At 47.5% G+C, this 18,566-nt stretch overlaps 1 protein-coding gene across 1 annotated transcript; it reads right to left on the bottom strand.

The window, feature by feature from the left end:
• Positions 1-18,343, bottom strand: NFAM1 (NFAT activating protein with ITAM motif 1). The gene is made up of 9 exons (XM_048934080.1): positions 18,135-18,343; positions 17,654-17,786; positions 14,968-15,164; positions 14,158-14,227; positions 11,731-12,069; positions 10,721-10,830; positions 8,070-8,168; positions 3,585-3,671; positions 1-735 (listed from the first exon to the last, which is right to left on the bottom strand). Exons 3-9 carry the CDS (start codon positions 14,971-14,973, stop codon positions 676-678), a joined length of 771 nt encoding a protein of 256 aa, XP_048790037.1. The 5' UTR covers positions 14,974-15,164; positions 17,654-17,786; positions 18,135-18,343; the 3' UTR covers positions 1-675.
• Between the last annotated feature and the right edge of the window lie 223 nt (positions 18,344-18,566).

The following is an 18,566-nucleotide window of genomic DNA, read 5'->3' as shown; positions in this document are numbered from 1 at the left end:
CATCCCTCAGCCAGTACTGCTGATATTGCTGAAGAGAAAGCATTTCTCCCAAGGCACTGATTTGAGTCAGTTGAGTATGGTCGCAGCAGGCATCTGTGACTACTTGATGGGATTAGCAGATTATGAGAAAGCATGTTTCGCTGTGGGGATCCTGAGAAAGGAAAAATGGGCAGGTGGATGCTTGGATCTTCGTTAAACTATGCATGAAGGCCTGATGGCTGTGTCAGGAAAGCCACAGGCACAGGATCAGATGGACTGCTGCAGATCAGGATTCAAAGATCAAGCTAGCAAGCAGGGAGGTCTCTGGTCTGTGATACCACCTCCAGAGGATCAAGATTCAAGTATTTCAGCCAGGCCAGGTGAGAGAAACCTGCACAGATCCCATCTGCACCATTTTTAAGATATGTGACTGCTCGACAAAAAACAGCTTTTCTTTTGCATCAAACAGCTTTGCTGCAAAATAGCTTTGCTGCATAAATACAGACTGAGCCCCCGTGGGATCTGAACAGATGTATTCTGCTGCTAATGAAGTGCAGTCTGGAGGGAGCCCAAGGTTCATGAGTTCCCCATGGCTGTGCCCTGAAGTCACTGTGTGTCTTCACAGAGAACCGAGGGTGTAGAAAGTAGCTCTGTCGCGCAGGAAGATGTCTGATCCACACAGCGTCAGTTTTTCCCTTAGATATTCTCATACAGCGTATCACTGTATTCTTCTAGAGTTTCTTCCTTCTTAGGTGTCTGCAGAATGATGAAAAGGAGAAAAAAGAAATGGAGGAAAATTATTCAAAAGAAGATGAATTAATCCTTAATCAGCAGACACTGATGTTTGTTCTGTTAGAAATGGCTATAAGTGATCTGCTGAAACGGAAGCCGCTTTGCTGAGAAATGTTGCTCCAAAAGAGACGAACGTGACTAATCCAGCCCAAGGGATAAAGATGCCTCCTTTTCTTGTCACTCTTCGCCCAAAAAGCCGTCAGACAAGTAGGGGAGAGAAAATTGGACTCGGTAAAAAAATAAATCACTTTGGATTCTGTGAAGGAGGAATTCCCTGACCTCCCCAATCCGGTTTCTTCAACAGTTGAGTCTATTCCTCACGACTGTTCCCTGTGTAGACAAGGCGCTGACAGACTGATATTTTAAGCGCCGCGTGGCACAGGCCTGCTGTAAGCAAGGTTATGCAGTGAGTAGCTGGAATGCCAGAGGCTGAATGGAGCCCTACCTACACTAGCTTCTTCTCTGTTGCCACCACCAAAGGGAAATGTTCTACAGAATCTGAGTGCAGGCACCTCCATAGCAGGAACAGACACTAGAGGATTAACCCCTCACCACCCAGGCTGGCTGTCAGCACAATGCAACAGCTTGCAAATGCTCTTGCTTCAAGTGCTCTCTGCGCTGCTTCACTTGACATGCACCATCCTGCACCAAGGGCTGGCTGTGATCCTCTGCAGTGAGTCTCAGACACAGTTCAGCAACCCAAACTTCCTGCTCCAGCCCAAACCTGCTGACCCACAAGGTTTGCTCTTACAAAAACACCCCATTAGGTTCTGACATGGCCAGCTAGAGGATGAACATCCCAGGTGGCCAGAGCCCAGGATGGTGGAGCGGGAAGCTGATGAAGAGGTTTTGTCACTGCAGTGAGAAGTATAGTCAAATTCACCTGTGCAGAGAAGGCCGTATCCCTTTGAGGGGAACCCAACTCATTCCTGGCTTTTGTGAAACAACCTCAGAGATTAATACAATTCTCCCACTTTTCCATTTTAAATCATTGCTCACTGCGCAGAGAGCCCAAGGCCTTGGCATTCTCTTCCAGTCCTCACAGTTGCTCCTACTGCAGAAGCTCCTTTCCACTCTCCACACTTGGAGAGGATAAGCAGAACCCTGAGGTGGGATGGAGCAGAGGAGGTGATGGAGCCCTGCCACTCACACTTCCCTGTTTCTGACCAGCATGAAGACTGAACACACTCAGAAGTGTGTCTGCTCATGACAGTGAGAGCTCATCCCATCACCTCTTTTTGCTCTCTTCTCCTTTGTTTCTCCCACCTCTTTTTCGATCTTTACCTCTCCCCTGCTGAGACCACAAGAGCCAGACCCACTTGCACACAGATACTCCTTTGCTCTTGCTTCGTTGCTTTGTTCCCGCTGTTTTACAAGTCTGCTGGCCCCTAAAGCAGTTCAGTGGTGTGGGCCACACACAGGTGATTCAGCACAGCCCAAACAACTCCATGGTAGGAAAAAAGACGTACTGCATCTCCTCATTCAGACCAAATCATTTAGAAGGAGGCAGCTGATAAAGGTATACAGATGAATAAATAGGACAGAGAAGAGGAATCTGGACTGACTGATCTTCCTACCCAATTAGTTCAAAATGCAAGAACACAAGAACAGGAATGCTGTCTCTTCCAGTACGTAAGATGCACTGTGGTAGAAGACAGCTTATATAAAAGAACCTATTCTTCCCTTCAGTAATCAATTGCAGTAATCAGATACCTGCCACTGCCTCTGCTACAACTGCTTTAAAACCACAGCACTAACTGCAGGATGCCACCGGTGCTGGAAGGAGAGCACATGCAGCTAGCTCTGACATGGAAGAAGGCACTTGGTTCTATACCACTGGATTTGTGACAGTGCTTCAGACACTGGACAATACTGTCCTTCCTTCATGAAACAGAGGGATGGTTCCAGCTGAAGCTGGCTGCAGGCACCAACTGCTTAGTTAACCTGGAGAATGCTCTGCAGCAGGACATCAGAGGGAGAAGCAGGAGACATTTTTCAGAAAAATTCTCCAGCGTTAGAAGAGTGAATCTACTTTTTAAGTAGATAAGAGTTCTGGAGGGGAAATGAACAACAAAGATCTGAGGGCAGGAAGGAAGCGTTCCCTGGGGTTTTGTCCCTAGAAACATCTGATACTTGTGCTAAGGGCAGGGTGCAGGGCTGTGTGGGCCTCCAGTCTACACCATATGGCCCCCACAATTGATCCATGCCTGCATATTCCAAGCTACTTTCATTATGAGTGGATTCAGTTCCCTGTCTCTAACTCGTAACTCTCAGCCGAGCAAGAAGATCCAAGACGCAGCCACACTGCCTTTTCCTGCCTCTGTTCAGGCCATCTTACCTTCTTTTACCAGGTGCTTAATCTTGCAGGTGCTTAATGCCAGCCAGAGTAAAACTGTGTCCCGAGTCTGCCCCTAGTGCACAGATTCTTCTGTGATGGAGGACTTCTTGGCTGCCTAAACAATCTGGAGAAGGTAATAGTGGAGGGCAGCATCTGGCCAACTCTCCATGAATATCTGGGCCATTTAGAGGGAGTAATGCCAAACTTCTCAACACCTTTCAGCAAAGCATCTGCATAAAGCCAGGACTGCCAGAATCAGTAACACTGAAGGAGCAGGGGTTCTGTCAGAAGCAGGAACATACACTACATGTGCAGCCCAGCTGGCGAGTGGATGTCACGTCCCATTTTCCTCTTTCAGTGGGGCTGGAAGTGGGGAAATAGCAGACACGTTTACTACCTGCCAGGGTCGTGGTGCCTCTGAGCTTTCCAGTTTCTAAGGGAATTCTCTAAGAACGAACACAGCCCCAGTCTTTACCTTGCCTGGAAGACTTTTTCTGTGTTCTGGGATCTTTGCGTTGTTCTCGAGGACAGAGTAGACCTCAACTTGCTGCGAATCCAGGCACTGGAAGAAAGAAAAGGGTAGGGTTCACATTAAATGCTTAGGTTTAAGCACACCTGATTCCTCATCTTGTGCCTGCTGTTTCTGACCTACAAAATTCTGAAGTTCCTGTCTTGCACAAAAATAAAATAATTTTTTGTCCTAAAACTTCTACAGTGCAGTTTCATCACCTTTCTTTTTCAGGCTGATAGACACAGGTTATGACATTACCTATCCAATGTAAGGCAGAAGAGAACAATGCCAATGTCCCTGCTTCCCTCCAAATCGTCACGGAATGCATAAGAAAGACCTCCCTGTCTGTGGTGCACAAAGGGAACCACAGGTAACAGGCAGCAAGCTGCATCTCTCAAGACTGTTTGGGTGCCTAACAGCCAGAGGTTCTTGCTCTTGGTTGTTCTGGGCACACAATGACGAGAAGGGAGTTTAGTCTGGGGTCCTGAAAAACAGGGCTGTTGAAAACAGGAAATCCTACAATAGGCACAATTTCTGTTTATTGCCTGGTTGTTTTTTTTTTCCAAGCTAGAACTGTCTTTTCTTCTTAGAGTAAAGAATAATAATAATAAAAAAAATCAATACACTTGCAGGCCCACAGATATATCTGCGGTCCCACACGGATACAGAGAAACACACACACGTTCTACATGTGTATGCACCCGTTGGTCCCCCAGGTAATCATGTCACAAGAGATGCATGTCAGTTTGAGTGATGTTCCAGATCTGCCTGAAGGATCAAACATAACAATCAGGAGGACTTTTCCATGTGTGTTTCAAGGATGACAGCAGGTTGCCAAGGTGGCTGTTTCTCTGGCAACAGTAAGATGGGAGGAGCTCAGCCGTAAGAGGGGCAGATGGTATTAGTGGAGAGACTGTGGAGGGAGCAAGGCGCCCTGCAATACAGCAAAGGGGACCAGCAAAATACAGGGGGTTTCTCCTGGCACTGCCAGTCATCTGACCCCCATCGTTTCACTGGGAGTTCAGCATCTTTCTGGATCATGGCCAGCAGGACTGTGGTTAGAATCATAGAATTATAGAATCACCAAGGTTGGAAAAGACCTAAAAGATCATCCAGTCCAACCATTCCCCTATTCCCAATAGCTCCCACTAAACCATGTCCCTCAACACAACATCCAGCCTCTCCTTGAACACCCCCAACAAGAACAGGACAAGATGATAGCGGGGCAGCATTTGGAAATGGGGCTGGGAGCAAGCCCCCATCAGGAAGGGCCACAGTGAAAGAAACTCCATGTGGCTCTCCCGTTTCCACTCCTCCTCCTCTGTAAGAAGTCAAAGTACTTCACTTGTCCATGTCTCCCTCCCAAGATCCCACTTGCCTGGAGCACACTTTCCCAACTACTTCAGTGTGCACAAGTGTGCACAGAAAATCTCATTTCCCTTTCCTCATTTTCAATTCTCTTTGTGATGCTTGCAGTGAGGACCTTGTCCTGTGTGCAGTGCTCCCAACAGCCTGGCTCTGCATCCCATTGACATGACAGGCAGCCTTTTTCATTGCTCTAGTCCAAAGCCATTCACGAGCAAGACGTATCCTTTTAGTGCTTAAACCCCCAAAGAGATTCCCTCTTTTTTCAAGCCCTCCTTCCCACGGAGGCTCCTGACAGTGCTTTGCTGACCAGTTGGAAGGCTAGTGTCTTCAACTGCCATTTGCAAATCAATTACTTGTACATGGTCACTGAGCACCTGCTACAGTCGCAGTGGCAGCACGCAGGCCTCTCCTCCCTGCTGGCAGATGCCTTCTCAAAAAGCTCCTGTGCTCTGGAACTCGCCTGCGCTGCAGGAGCTCTGTTTGCTGCTGAAAGAAAAAGCTTGTTTGAAGTGTAAAGCAGGCGAAGCGAGGCCCTTGGATTGTTATTTCCAAGCTGCTCATTAACTAGGCAGCTAAGCTGGAAGATGGAGAGAAATATAGGTTTTGGTCTGGGTGATGCGATGAACTCCTCTGGGGCCACAGGAGAGTGAAGAGGCCTTGCAGTGCTTACAGTGTAGTGGAACAAAGCAGGTGTCCAGCTGTCCCCACTACAGGGACTTAGTACAATCTCAAGCTGCATTTCACTGCATACACTCTCCCTTAGGGACCATAAGGTGTCACCTGGAATAGATGGTGGGGAGAGCATTTGCTCCTAGCGACGTGCAGCAGAATGGTTTTGCAGAAGGTGTGCTGGGAGCCTTTCTGTGCCAGGGGCAAGCCTTGCTGCCAGGGAAGATAGCACAGACCATTTAACAAGCTGCACCAGCCAGTTCCAAGTCCTTGCCTGTATGTCCAGTCCTGCTGTCTGTTGTGTCTGCTCCAAGCTCCAGGCCCACTAGAACACTGTGGCTCCCTAACTTTTTTCCAGACTTGAACCTTCTGCTTTCCCTCACAGACAGCATATCTGGCACATGCTGGCCTCCTGTCCCTTCACCTAATCTCTGATCTCCCTCTTTATCTCATCAGTAGAAGTGACTTTCCAGTCAACCATACCATTTCCTTGCCTTAGCTTCCCCCAGAGTTGACCACAGATAGAAATCTATCCCTCCCTTCCCCAGGAATTAAGCTCTGTGTGTTCAGCAACCTGGTTAAGCACCAACAGGATTTCACAGAGCATGTTCTCCATCCCAGGGCTCACCATCTCCTCCCAATTATCTTTCCCATAACATCTCAGAGCCCTGCTCTCACCGTGCGCTGCGTCTGCTGCGGGAGTTGCTGCCTCATGCCTGAACGAGTCACAGCATCTGCTCTGTGGGGCAGGCTCACACCCCATGGCATACATGACATGATTTGAGGCTGCCTGCAGTTCTGCCAAAGAGGGCTGAGCTGCCTGCCCTGCACACTGGGCTGGCTGCAAGCCCTGCACAGCTGGCGTGCGGCTAATGGGCTATGGGGGAAGGCTGGATGGGCCAGGTCCATAGGGCTCCTGGAAGCACAGGAGCCCAGCCAGCTACCGGGACTGCCTGTGCCTAAGGCTGGCTCTGCTGGCTTGCTGCATTAGCCTTAGTGGGGCCTCCTGAACAGAACAACATGATGAAACATGTAATTAAGATGGAGCTAAGGATGCATGACGAGGCCGACTGAGCGAGAAATGGATTTGAATTTTTTTTTGTCTCCTTGCAGAAATCATCCACTTCAGCAGGAAACTACCCGTTTGGATTTTTAAAAGACAGAATTAAAAAGAAATTACTTGATACAAATGAAAAGGTTTATAACCTGCAACATCCTTTACCAAAAGCATTTCTTTTTACCCAGAATAAACATATCACATACCATGTACAGTGCTTTCTTTTAAACCTCCATTCCAGAAACTGAAGGGCCACAAAGCAGTGCCCCCCACTCAGTGAAGTGTGAACAAGAAGGGGGCAGGCCTGCCCTTGCTTTCACATCTGCCCCCTATCAGATTTCCATGCCTCTTTGGCAGGGCTTTGCTCTTCTCCGCAGTACATTCTCCAGAGCTCTGCTTTGTTTAGTTTAAATGATTCATGCAGCTGAGGTTTTCCTTGGAGAGACTTTTCCAGCCCTTACAGACCTCACAGTCAGAAAGGTTTCCTAATATTCAGGCAACATCCTTCTCTACTCACTTTCATTTCATTCCTCCTCATTTGTCCCACAGACCATGTGGAAAAAAAATAAATGAAATAAATCATTCCCTTCTTAGCAAAGCAGCCCTCCCATGGGAGTTAAAGGAAAAGAAAAAAAAAAGGAATTCATTTTAAATGGAACTGGATGGGCTGCAAATGTGATTAGGAGTCATGGTTTCTTGAGGTAGTCAAGGTCTGGGCTTGACGTTTCAGGAGAGCCACTCCAATCCTATTACCTATGACACTGCCACTACTGGGCTCATAGAGTGGCAGCAGTCAGTGTTCTCCATTCTGGAGAATGGAGAAAGGAGAGTGGCTGCATTTTATGCAGTTGAAAAGGGGAAAAAAGGGGGAAATGCTCCAAAAAAATCTCCTTTCGCTTTCTTCCTGTCCTTTTCCCCAGATGCTAGTCAGCCAGCTCAGGACTGCAGTGGTCCATGCCACTCACACCAGCAAAGCCTCTAAAAAGTTGTTGGTGGGAGTGTTTCTCTCTCTGTCACTGAGTCATCACTGTCCACCTGAGAAAAGCATGTCACTGAGACACTTTGCAGCACAAGTGAGGCTGAGGTCCAGTCTTCCCTTCTGACTTCTGGAGGCCCTTCCACTTCCAGTGCCAGGAGCTCTCCATGGCCCCATGCTTGCTGCTCAGTCATGTGCTGCTGGCGGAGGGAAGGGTGCTGCCCACCAGCACAGGGCATGGCGCAAGGCTTTGGCACTGGGAACAGGATGGAGACGTGCACAGCCCTGAGAGGAGCTGGCCAGGGCAGAGCACAGAAATGGGGCTGCCAGGTATATAGGTATCACTGCTGCTGAGATGGAGGGTGATTCTGATACTCACATCATAAACAGGAGAAGATGGTGGTGGGCTTGCTGAAGGAGGCTGAGTTTCTGTCTGCTGTCTCCTGATATTTAGTTGGTTCTTTTTAGGACACAACATCTGCTCAGGACAAAACACAGAATTACACATTTGGAAAAAATATCATTTCCCCAAGGATGAAATGAATGCCAGTGTCACATCAGAGCCAGCTGCCTACACACCCTCCGAGTACTCACACAGTATAGAATGATGGCATTCTGCACAACACAGGCCAGTCACTTTTCTCACCACTGAGCGAAAGGAAGGAGTCTGACAACTGACACTGATGCACTGGAAAGCAGAACTGGGCTCTGTCTGTATATAGAAATCAGCTCTACCACTGACAGCAGGATGGAGGGAATAGGTATTTAACAGCACATGACAATGCTGAAGGATGGGGAATAAAGCAGAGCCCTGTTCAAAGTGCAAGAGGAATTTCAGAGAGGCAGAATGCAGTGATTTTTGTGAGGATTTGGCTGGGAAGATGTAGCTAATACACAGAGTCTAAAGAAAAGCACCAGACAGGCATTAATGATGACATATGGTCATTGATACACTAACAGGCAGGTCCAGCACGGAGTTATGGAGTTGAAGGAAGAAAGTCTTTTCCTCTGAATTGTTTCTCGCGTCGGATGGCTTCTCCTTGAATATGCTTCATTCATGCACAGGTAAGGGCTAGCACTGCTCAGCAAGCAAAAGAAAGAGGCAGAGAAGGCAGAAAGCTTTGCTAAGTATCTCTGTTTTAATTCAGAAAGAAGTGGGATGATTATATTCACATCACATGAAAACAATGAACTGCTTTCCAGTCCATTAGTAACTAAGGAGGATGCTAAATAGCTTCTCTTAAAGATAAACATTTTTAAACCAGCAGGTCTGAGCAAGCTGTGGTGAGAAATATGGTCTGCGTTCAGCAGGAGGGCAAATGTAATGACTGCATGATCTCTTCAGGCCCCAAGGAGAGCCTGTAGGTCTGAGACTTGCTGGCCTGCCTCAAAGTCTAGAGGGGCCAACTGGCAAGCTGTGAGAGTGCCTCCCTCCTATCCCCATGGAGATGCTGTCTAGGCAGGCAGAGCTGGGGGTTCATCTCCAGCCTAGTCACTCTGTCTCTAACTCCTTCCCCTTCCACCTGCCTGCCTGCAAGGTAAATCTCACGAGATTTGCAGGTCTGCCAACTGCTACCACTCTGTGTTCAATCTCACTATCTCTGAATGTGCATGCTGAAGCCTGATGCTCCTTGGAGCCAAAGGTCTGCATCAACAACGTAGCTTTCACATAAAAACCATGTGCACAGACTGCTGCTGTAATGGCAGAGGGCAGCTTGACAGAGTAAATATGGGTGGATACAATACCTAAAAAGACATCATTCCCCAAATTCAATTCTAAAATACATCAAGTCTATTCAAGCCAGCTTTAAGATATCCAAAAGATTGCAAAGGAACATCTGAGGGTAGCAGTAATAGAACAGTAGATTTCGCCTGGCCAACAGAGATTCCAGTATTAAAACTTCAAAGTTTATTCCACAGGGCTCCTGACTCATTTAGACCTTTCAGTCCTACTTTCAGCTCTTCTTCTCCTGCTCTGCACCTCTTTTATTCCCCACTTGTGGTTTCTCCTTCACCCTCTGTTCTTTCTCACCCAGATGGTTCAAGCCTATGCTACCGGCCTTCTCAACCAAAGGTCCCTGTGAGCCCAGTCTTAATACCCTCCTCCAGGCTCTAGTGCTTTCTCACTCTGGCTCCCAGTCCCAATTTCCCTCCCAAGTCCCTTCATTTCAGCCTCACAGAACCGCTGACATTGGAAGATGCCTCTGGAGTTTGTCTAGTGTAATCTGCAGCCTGCTCAGGGTCAACTTAGGCAGGCTGCTCAGAATTTTGTCTCACTCTTTTTTCCCAGTCAGCTGTGACCTCTACACAGGCTTCCTTGAGATCTTACCATGACCTTCCCCTTTAACACTGTCTCCTAATGTTTGCTCTGCCAAGCATATGCTCGATATTTTGGTCCTCATCCCCTCCACACTGCAGACTGTTGTTTTCTAAAGTACCCAACCTATGGCTCAGGAATGCAGTTGAAGTTTCCTTTCATCAGGTCATGCCTTTGCAACAGAGTAGGCCCCATCTTGAAAAAGGATTAGAAACAGGGAAAGCCCTGCTCTCCTTCCACTACTGGGACTGCAACAGACACACAGAACATGCTGTGTGGAAGGACAGCCTTGCACAGGATCCCTTCGACAACTGAGCTGCTAAATTGACAAGAGCCACAAACTAAGCATGCAGAAACTGCAATTTTCCAAGGACCCATCACAAGGCTACATCTGCTTGAATATTCTCAGGGCCAGCACACTGCTGGTGTGACTGCCCGCCCCATCTCTGAACCTTGCTCTAAAGCAGAGCATGCCAAAGTCAAAATGGTTATTAGAATTTATTTAATGGACAAATCAATGACTCGCTTTATCTTTTCTGTAATCTTTTTTCTCAGAATGACTGAACTTAGAAAAAGAAAATAAACCTGAGGCAGACACTCAGCATGGAAAATTTCAGCACGGGGAGTTCCAATCCAGCCAAGTTAGAAGCAAGTGAAATAAATTCCTAGAATGGGCCGTGTCAGGTATTGGTTTTTATTTGGTAATAACTTGCCTTTCTTTTCCACACTAGCAGAGCTGTTGCGGCGATGCTCAGTGCAGCCAGAAGAGTGGTAAAGGTAATGAGAATTTCTCGCCCATGAGAGGTCTGTGCATATCCTGTACCTGTGGGAAAGAAGGCAAAAGATTCATCCTGTGAGCAGAAATTATGTTTCTTGTGTTCTTAACAGATTAGAGGGAGGTGACATACATATGGCAGCCAAAAAGGCTGGTAGGTAGTTAGAGGTTGGGAAAGGTCTTGAGTGATGGGGAAGAAAGGCAGATAGTGGAAAGCACGCAGGCTACATGAAAGAGCGGAGTGGGTACTGCAAACATCCCCTGACCGGCGCAGCAAAGGGATTTTTCGTCGTGGCTCTTCACATTTACCCTAAGCAATTCTTCATATCCAGCATTCAGTAATACAAATCCAGCCAATCAGCAGCATGCACTTTCTGACCACATTTCTAAAGCATTTGCTCTTATCTTTCTCCAAAGGTCTCCCTTGTTTTCCAGCCTGTGCACCAGTGGAACGACTGAAACCTTGTAACCACGTGGAAAAAGGGGAGGGATTAGGGTGAGCCCCTAGACTGACTGTGAGCCCCCAACAGTCAGCACCTACCCTCTACATCCGATTACAGTGAGCACCATAACCACCGACCTCATTTTCATCCATCTCTGTCACTCTGATAAAGGCCAAACCATGCTGTGTCCTGGACGCTGACACTAAAAACACCCCACCTGGTCCTTGTTTAGAGCTTGATTTTAAGGCTGGTGCTCCCAAGTGCCTGTGGAGGGTAGGTAAAAATTACTGCTTATTCACGTTACCACCTGTGACTTGGGAACAATGGCACAGGTAACCTGTGTAAAACACATTCAACTGGCATTAAATACTGGGTATTAAGCATTACTCCTATCTGACTTTATAGCTTGCTCGGGTAGAGGAAGATAAGAGTACAGACCATATTTTCATAGTAAAATCCAGCTGATCTTTAACTGTACACCCTTCCTTTCTGGTTGTTCACTTACCTCTAACAAGGACAAACACTCCCTTTCCCTTTATCTGGATGTCATTCCATTGGACTTTGCAGTAGTACGTGCCAGTAGAAGAGGTGCTTTCAAGTGGCTTTGTTTCATGATTGTAAGATTTGATGGCAGTCCTATTCTCTTTTCCAGGAGGGATATCTACTTGTTCTTTCTTATTATAGATGGATACTTCCTGGTCCCATGCATTAATCCAGTAATAGAAGATTGTAAATCTGGTGTATTTCAGTGTGTACGGGAAGATGACTTCACAGGGGATGGATACTTTTTCCTTAAGCAGTGCAACCCGGATTAGAGGTTTCTGCTGTACGCTGACATCTCCTCCTGCAAGGGTGATAATTGTTAGCAGTCATCTATAAGTCAGGAGAAAATTGCTGCCCCAAAGACATGATCACATGGTGAAAATAAATGTACACCGAGAAGCATGTCTAGAGCAAGCAGTGTTGGCCCTTGTCAGAAACTGAGTGATGCAGAGCACGTGCCCCTTGTGATCTGCCACATCTCTTAGGTAATTGCTGTGTGATTTGAGATAGCCTGTTGCAATCACAGGCTTCCCCTTTTCCCTTGTGAGCTCCTCTGCACAACGCCAGCGTACAGAAAGACAGGAAATGAAGCAGGAAGTGAACTGATTTTGCACTGGTGTGAGACTACTTACAAATTATGAAAAAGGAAAGCAATTTTCTATGACAAACACTAGCTGGATGTGTTCTGTAACTCCTGAGTTACAATGCTCTGCTCAGGTGCGTACACCTGCACGTGACCACTCTACACCAGCAAGAAGGTGCTGTGTGCAAGCAGGTGCATCTGAGGAACAGTGCGTCTCTGAAACATGAGTGAGGAAGGAAATTGCATATTGTGCACGGGGCCCAGCGCCGGGGCCATGAGAAATAAGGCACAGCTTCATCACTCCCAACTTCTGCTGTAAATGGGCAGCAAAGCACAGGAGTGGTTGCTAGATGCAGGAACTATTTGCGGAAGAATGCAGATCTTAAATATCTACATGTGACAGTGTCTCAAGCAGAGATGCGAGATCATGCCCTTCATGTGCTTCCTCCTTACTTGGGCCTGTTGAAAGTAATCTGTCACTGTAACTCAGTAGGCACTGGTGCAGGGAGTTATAAGAGAGGATGAATAAGCACAAATGGGGAACCACAACAAAGTTTGCTCTCTACTTCATAAAATAAAAGGAAAAAAAAGCCAAGAGTGAATCTAATAAAGAGCCTGGGATACAAGATCACTTGGCATCCCAGTCAAATCTGGGTTTAACATCAGACTCTAGATCTATTTATTTGGTAGCTGATAGAATACCACAAATAAGCCCTTTAAGAGGAGGCCTGTGCAAAGCACTGTTGGACTTAAAAAAGGGAAGGGAACTGGAAACTTGCATTCAAGTTTTGTCACCAAATGATGGAGTCGGGATTCTTTCACTGACGTGAAAATAAAAGGAGAAAAATATAGAGAGGTAAAGTAGAGCTTTTCCATTCGTGGTTTTGATGGCACTCTCTGGGGTTCAGCATCTATAATAGGATCATAACAAGGCATTAATAACGTGGCCCCAGAACACAGCCAGACTTGCTTTCCTGTCATCATGCAGTAATGCTGCATTGGAACAGCAGTATCCATCTCTGTGTGAAGGGACCCAGCGTCGGAAGAGGCAACCCTGACAATGCTACAGAATGCAGACCACTAAGGAGAATTGAGGGGTGGAATGACAGAAGGAGGGCACAACCACTGTCCAGAAAAGACTTCAGGGAAGTAACATCAGTTAAGGAAAATCCTCTACAGATGACATAGCCAAGTACAATAGCCCAAGAGTAAGGAAGAGCTTAGGTTACATCATTAGAAAAGGGTTCTTGGCTGTAAAAGCAATTAGGATACAATGAAATCCTAAGGGACTTGGTCTTTGTGAGCGCACAGTCCTGTGTGCACTAGATATAATGTCATGGAAAGGAGGCAACAGAAAATCCTGCAGCCACAGTGGGAGTGATAACCTGAATAGTCTCTTCTGGGCCTTATTTTCTAAAATAAATCACCATCCTTCTTGCCATCTCTACCAGCAGAACACACATGAATGCAGTTTTTATACAGAGCATTGTAAAGCATCGCTGTAAAAAAGCAGAGGAGAGATCCATCTTCTTACAGTATCCCAGGAGCCATTAGTTTGAGAATAACATGCCAGGGAAAAAGCCAAACCATTTTATTTAGGTTATATAACCCTTCTCCCATGTTCCCCCTTTCTTAAGGATTCTCTCTCTGAGCTTTGAAATGCTTAAAAGACAGAAATAGCAGCAGTGTGCAAATTCCTAGAGGGAAGCTCTGGAAATTAGCAGAAGATAGCAGCTGGAAATGCTCTAATATGAACAAACGTGAGAGTAAACAGAAGGGGAAGAAAAAAAAAAACAACTTTTTTACCTCCGTAGTGAAGCAACCAAAGAAACAGGAAGATGACTTTTAGATTAGAGCCCATGGTAAGGTCAAAAGGCTGTAAGAAAGCAACCAGAGATGAAGATCCAGAAGGCAAAAAGAAATTGTTTTTCACGAGGTCTTCCTGCGTCTGAAAGGCCGTTTGATCCCCTCCCGTTTGTGCAGGGACAGGCGGGACAGACACACACTGCTTTTGGCAAGCTGTTCCTGGCAGATGCAACCTCTTCTGCTTTTCTGTCAGACTCCTCCCTGCACTGTGGTTCATTTCTCTGCACTATTATCACGGTGTTATATCTATCCACAGGTGTCAAAAGATTAGGCTGTAAGCTCTTTAACGCACAGAGCTTTGTCTTCCAATGACCAGAAAACATCACACGCATTTAAAGCAAACTTTGTCACCTTCTGTAGTGACCAAAGCCCCAGGTTGGAATACAGAGAAAAACATGCTTTGACTGATGCAGCTTGAGGTCATTTGAGGTAAACGTAGTCAAATTCATTGAACAAGTCAACTGATTCTAGAGCAATGGACAAGCTTAAAAGTGGCACATCAGGGTTTTTACCATAATTTTATAGGAATTTGTTCATACATTTGTTTTGGAACAGCTATCTCTGACTACTTCACTGCACTGACTATCCAGATTTCTTAATAAGGGCACTTCAAATTCTCTTACTCAAGTGGCTGCCATGCAGTGCCACAGTGCGTGGGTTCACAGCAGAGGAGCACTATCAAACTAATTCTTTACACGACCACTTCAGCATGAGATCACCTGTTTAGCTTTCAAAATGGAAAACAAGTACCTGCATCAGCACAGAAAAACAGCCCTGCTGTCCTCCTTGCTGCCCAAATACTTCCCTCCACAGGTTAGGTTACTTCAGAGAAAGGCACTTGCATTGCAGAAGTGAGAACAACCAGACAGTGCATTCATCTGTAACAGCTGTGATGTTTCAGATTCACACGATGCTGGCTCTGAATCGGCTTCGCACTGCAGGCAAACCTTAAAAAAAAAAAATCTATTGTAGGGAAATGTAAAGAGAGCCCTTTGAAGAAGAAAACCCTCTCTTTGTGGGAGGATCCTGCCACCTACACTCACGAAGAGCCTTTGATTTCAATGAAAGCTTGTTTTTAGCTAAAACATCTGCAGTGCAACAGCTGAGCAGTGTCTGACTCAAAAAACCCTGATGTCTGAGAGGTCTTTGCTTCTCTCTAGAGAAGTCCTTTTAGACTTCTTGAGAGACATTTGCACTGACCACAAAAAACCACTTTGCTGCAACTTCAAGGGCTCCCACTCACACTGGGTGCTGCACTGAGGAAACTGGTGAGGATGACGGATGGCTGTGCTGTCTGTTCTAAGATCTGGGTAAGCCTGTAGATCGTGCGCATTTAAATCACTGTCTGTTGAGTCTGTATGAGCAAGACTTGCTCCAAAACAACTTTCAGTTCATAGCGTTTTTCCCCCTGTTCAACCTGGGACAGGTTCTTAGGAGGAAGGGGTCTTGACACAGGGGGGCTGTGCACAGCTGTGGCTGCTCTATTCCCCTGAGCCCAGGGCCAGCTCCAGTACCTCGAGGAGAGCCCTGACAGATGGAAAGAGGAGCAAGTGGCTCTGTGTGGCTTTGCAAGGCTAGTGCAGCAGCTGCACTCCTCCAGGGAAGGTTTAGCTCAGATTAGCCAAAAGGAACTCCTCTCCCCAAGACACGCTGATATGAGCTGCACAGGGCTGGTCTCAGCTGCAAATTGCTCCTCACAGGTCTTAACGCTGAGCAGCAAGGACAATCAAGAGCGGTAACAAGACACTGGGGGCCTACTTGGTATTTCAGATATGTAGGCACAGATCAGGCAGCTGTGGCTCTGGGGGGATGTGGGGTCACAACCATGCTCAGCAGCACTTCTCAGGCCTGAACTGCATCTTCAAGATAGCTGGGGGAGGGAGGGAATAGCTACCTTCCTACAGTGAGGGCCTCCTGAGCTCTTATATCGCACTCATCCCCATGGTAGCACAGCTTTGCAATTTCCAGCAATGATGTATTTCTAGAGGACAGAACGTGCTGCTCCTGTCAGTGATGTGTTTTAACTGTTATCAGCATTTATCTGCTTCAGGAATTCAGAGTGATAAGTGGATTAAGTGCGGTAGGTTTGTAGGGCTGCTAGGTCAACATCCTCCTTCTGTCCTTTCCCTTCTCTTCCTATAAACAACCCTGTTGCCACTCCAAATGCCAAGTCTTAGAAATACTGCTGTCTGGAATTTTAAGAAATATATAGTTTTGGCATTTCAGAAGAGGTCACACATAAGACTCCGCTCTAGGATTACTGGCATGGCAGGCAAGAAACATTCTCTGCTGGAATTTGCTACGGTAGTGCCTGCTGAAAAGAAATGGTTTTGAAATTACTACCCGGCAACTACTAACAGGGTAGCATTCTGTCCCCAAGAGCCTAAGGGGAGCCTGAAGCTTTGAATATTAAATTACAATTCTATTGGTTTTGGGGATTCTGGACACTGGAGACATAAAAGGGAGGAAGATGAGGGAAAGCAGGGTTATTTTGTGTTTCTGTAACAGCCTGGAGGAGGACTGATCCTCCTGAAACTTAGGTGGAACAAGCCAGGATAACTGTGCCAAAAGAAAAAAAATTACAAAGCTCCTAAGGAATGGGCCATTGTAGGATTTGCCCCCATACATTACACAGTACACTGCTGCACGTGAGCGGGTCCCTGCTGCATGAGAAGGGAACTGCTTGTCCCACTCCAGATGGGTCAGGATCTGTAAGTTTGGTCCCTCCTTTAGTGCACCAAAAGTTGTCCCTTTCCCAAGACTAAATACAGCGTTGGGCCAGATGCAAGCAACAATTTCTGCATGTGGCTGGAAAGCATCTATTAATTTCACTCAAGCACTTTCAAAAGCTCATGACAGCGGCCAGCATTCCCAAGAGTGAGGAAGAACGCATCATTCTGGCTCTCACAAGCAACAAGTTTGGGCAAGTGCTGAACCTACCAGAATTGCCTGTTCACAGCTGTGTCCAATGTATACCCACAAGCAGCGGCACACACATGTGCCCACACATGCCCCCACAGCCAATTTCAGGGAAAGTATTTATTCCAACAAAAAGACTGCTGCTAGCCAAGGCAAAAGCAACGTTGCAGAGACCACAACAAAGCCTCTTAATTGCCGTAGTGTTTAACACCACAACCAGCCGTAGGAGAAACACCGCCTGGCGCAGAGATGAGCTGCAGCAATTCAACAAGCCTGACTGCAGCGCCTGCCTGAGAGCGTTTCAGAGCATTCCCCAGCACGGCAGCTCTGGATTCGCTGCCTTGTCAGAGACTGGCTCAATCCCCCACCGCCGCAAACCCAGCCAGCGGCAATGCAGACACACACCTCCGAGGATTCGCAATCTCTTTGACTCCTCTAACCCCAGCCTCTGTGGCTTACAGTTTCCCTCTGGCTGGTGGTAAGAGCGATAGGAGAGCTAGAACAAGCAGGGCCGTACCTCTGCCAGCATTTTACCATCGCTCTGTGTCGAGTGCCTCTCAGCAGGGCTGGATGATGCTGAAGTAAAAGCTGCCAATGCCCTCGCTAGATTCTACCCGTTGAACTGCTCCAGGGAAGAGAACAATCAGCAACTAGAAGAGAAACCAGAAAAAGAAAGGTGTTGACACCACCGTAGGGAAAGGAGGGGGTGCTTTTATGATTCCCTTTCACCAACAAAATGAGTCTGCCTCGCAAATCATCCTGCTTCTGCTCTTTTTCTGTCGCTTCACTGGAAAGATTCCTGGGGACTGAATTGTCACCAGGCGCCTGATGCGCTCACAGGGGCTCTCGCTTCAACCTGGCGGCGCTCCCCTGCAGCTCCCCTCCGCAGCCCTCCTTTTGTAGCCTGCGTGACAAGCCAGGGGGCGAGGGGGATTTCACCTCCAAGGAGTCCTTTGACATCTTCCAGGAAAAAAAACAAACAAACAAACAAATTCCACCTGGCTCAGCTCCAGAGCCCTCCGGGTTGTGGGAAACACGGCTGAGCAAGAGAACGTCTGGATGCCACAACCCTTGCCCCGGGCGGGAAACAACAATCAGAGTAACCACAAGCGCTGCTAGCAGGCTCCCACCCGCTCTGAGGCAGCTGAGCGCTCTGCATTGGAGCAGCTGGGCCAGCCGCTGCCTCTCCGAACGCAGCACAGCTCCCTGCACGCCCACAGCCACGCAGGAAAGCCCTGGAGGGCGGCGCCGTTGCCCGCTCCCCGCGCCCTCACCCACAAGATGGCGCCGTCGCCCCGGCTCGCGCCGCCCTCAGCCCCGCGCCCTGCCCTGTGGTGTCACGGATGCGGGTGCCGCGGCGGCCTCACGCAGGTCGCTGAAAAGGCAGAGTGTGCAAAAAGCAAACATCGTGCTGGTTGCACCCCGTCCTG

The sequence above is a fragment of the Lagopus muta genome, chromosome 1, assembly GCF_023343835.1.
Source record: "Lagopus muta isolate bLagMut1 chromosome 1, bLagMut1 primary, whole genome shotgun sequence".
Taxonomy (NCBI): Eukaryota; Metazoa; Chordata; class Aves; order Galliformes; family Phasianidae; genus Lagopus; species Lagopus muta.
The sequence above is the reverse complement of the archived record's forward strand: the minus strand, read 5'-3'. Positions and strand labels throughout refer to the sequence as shown.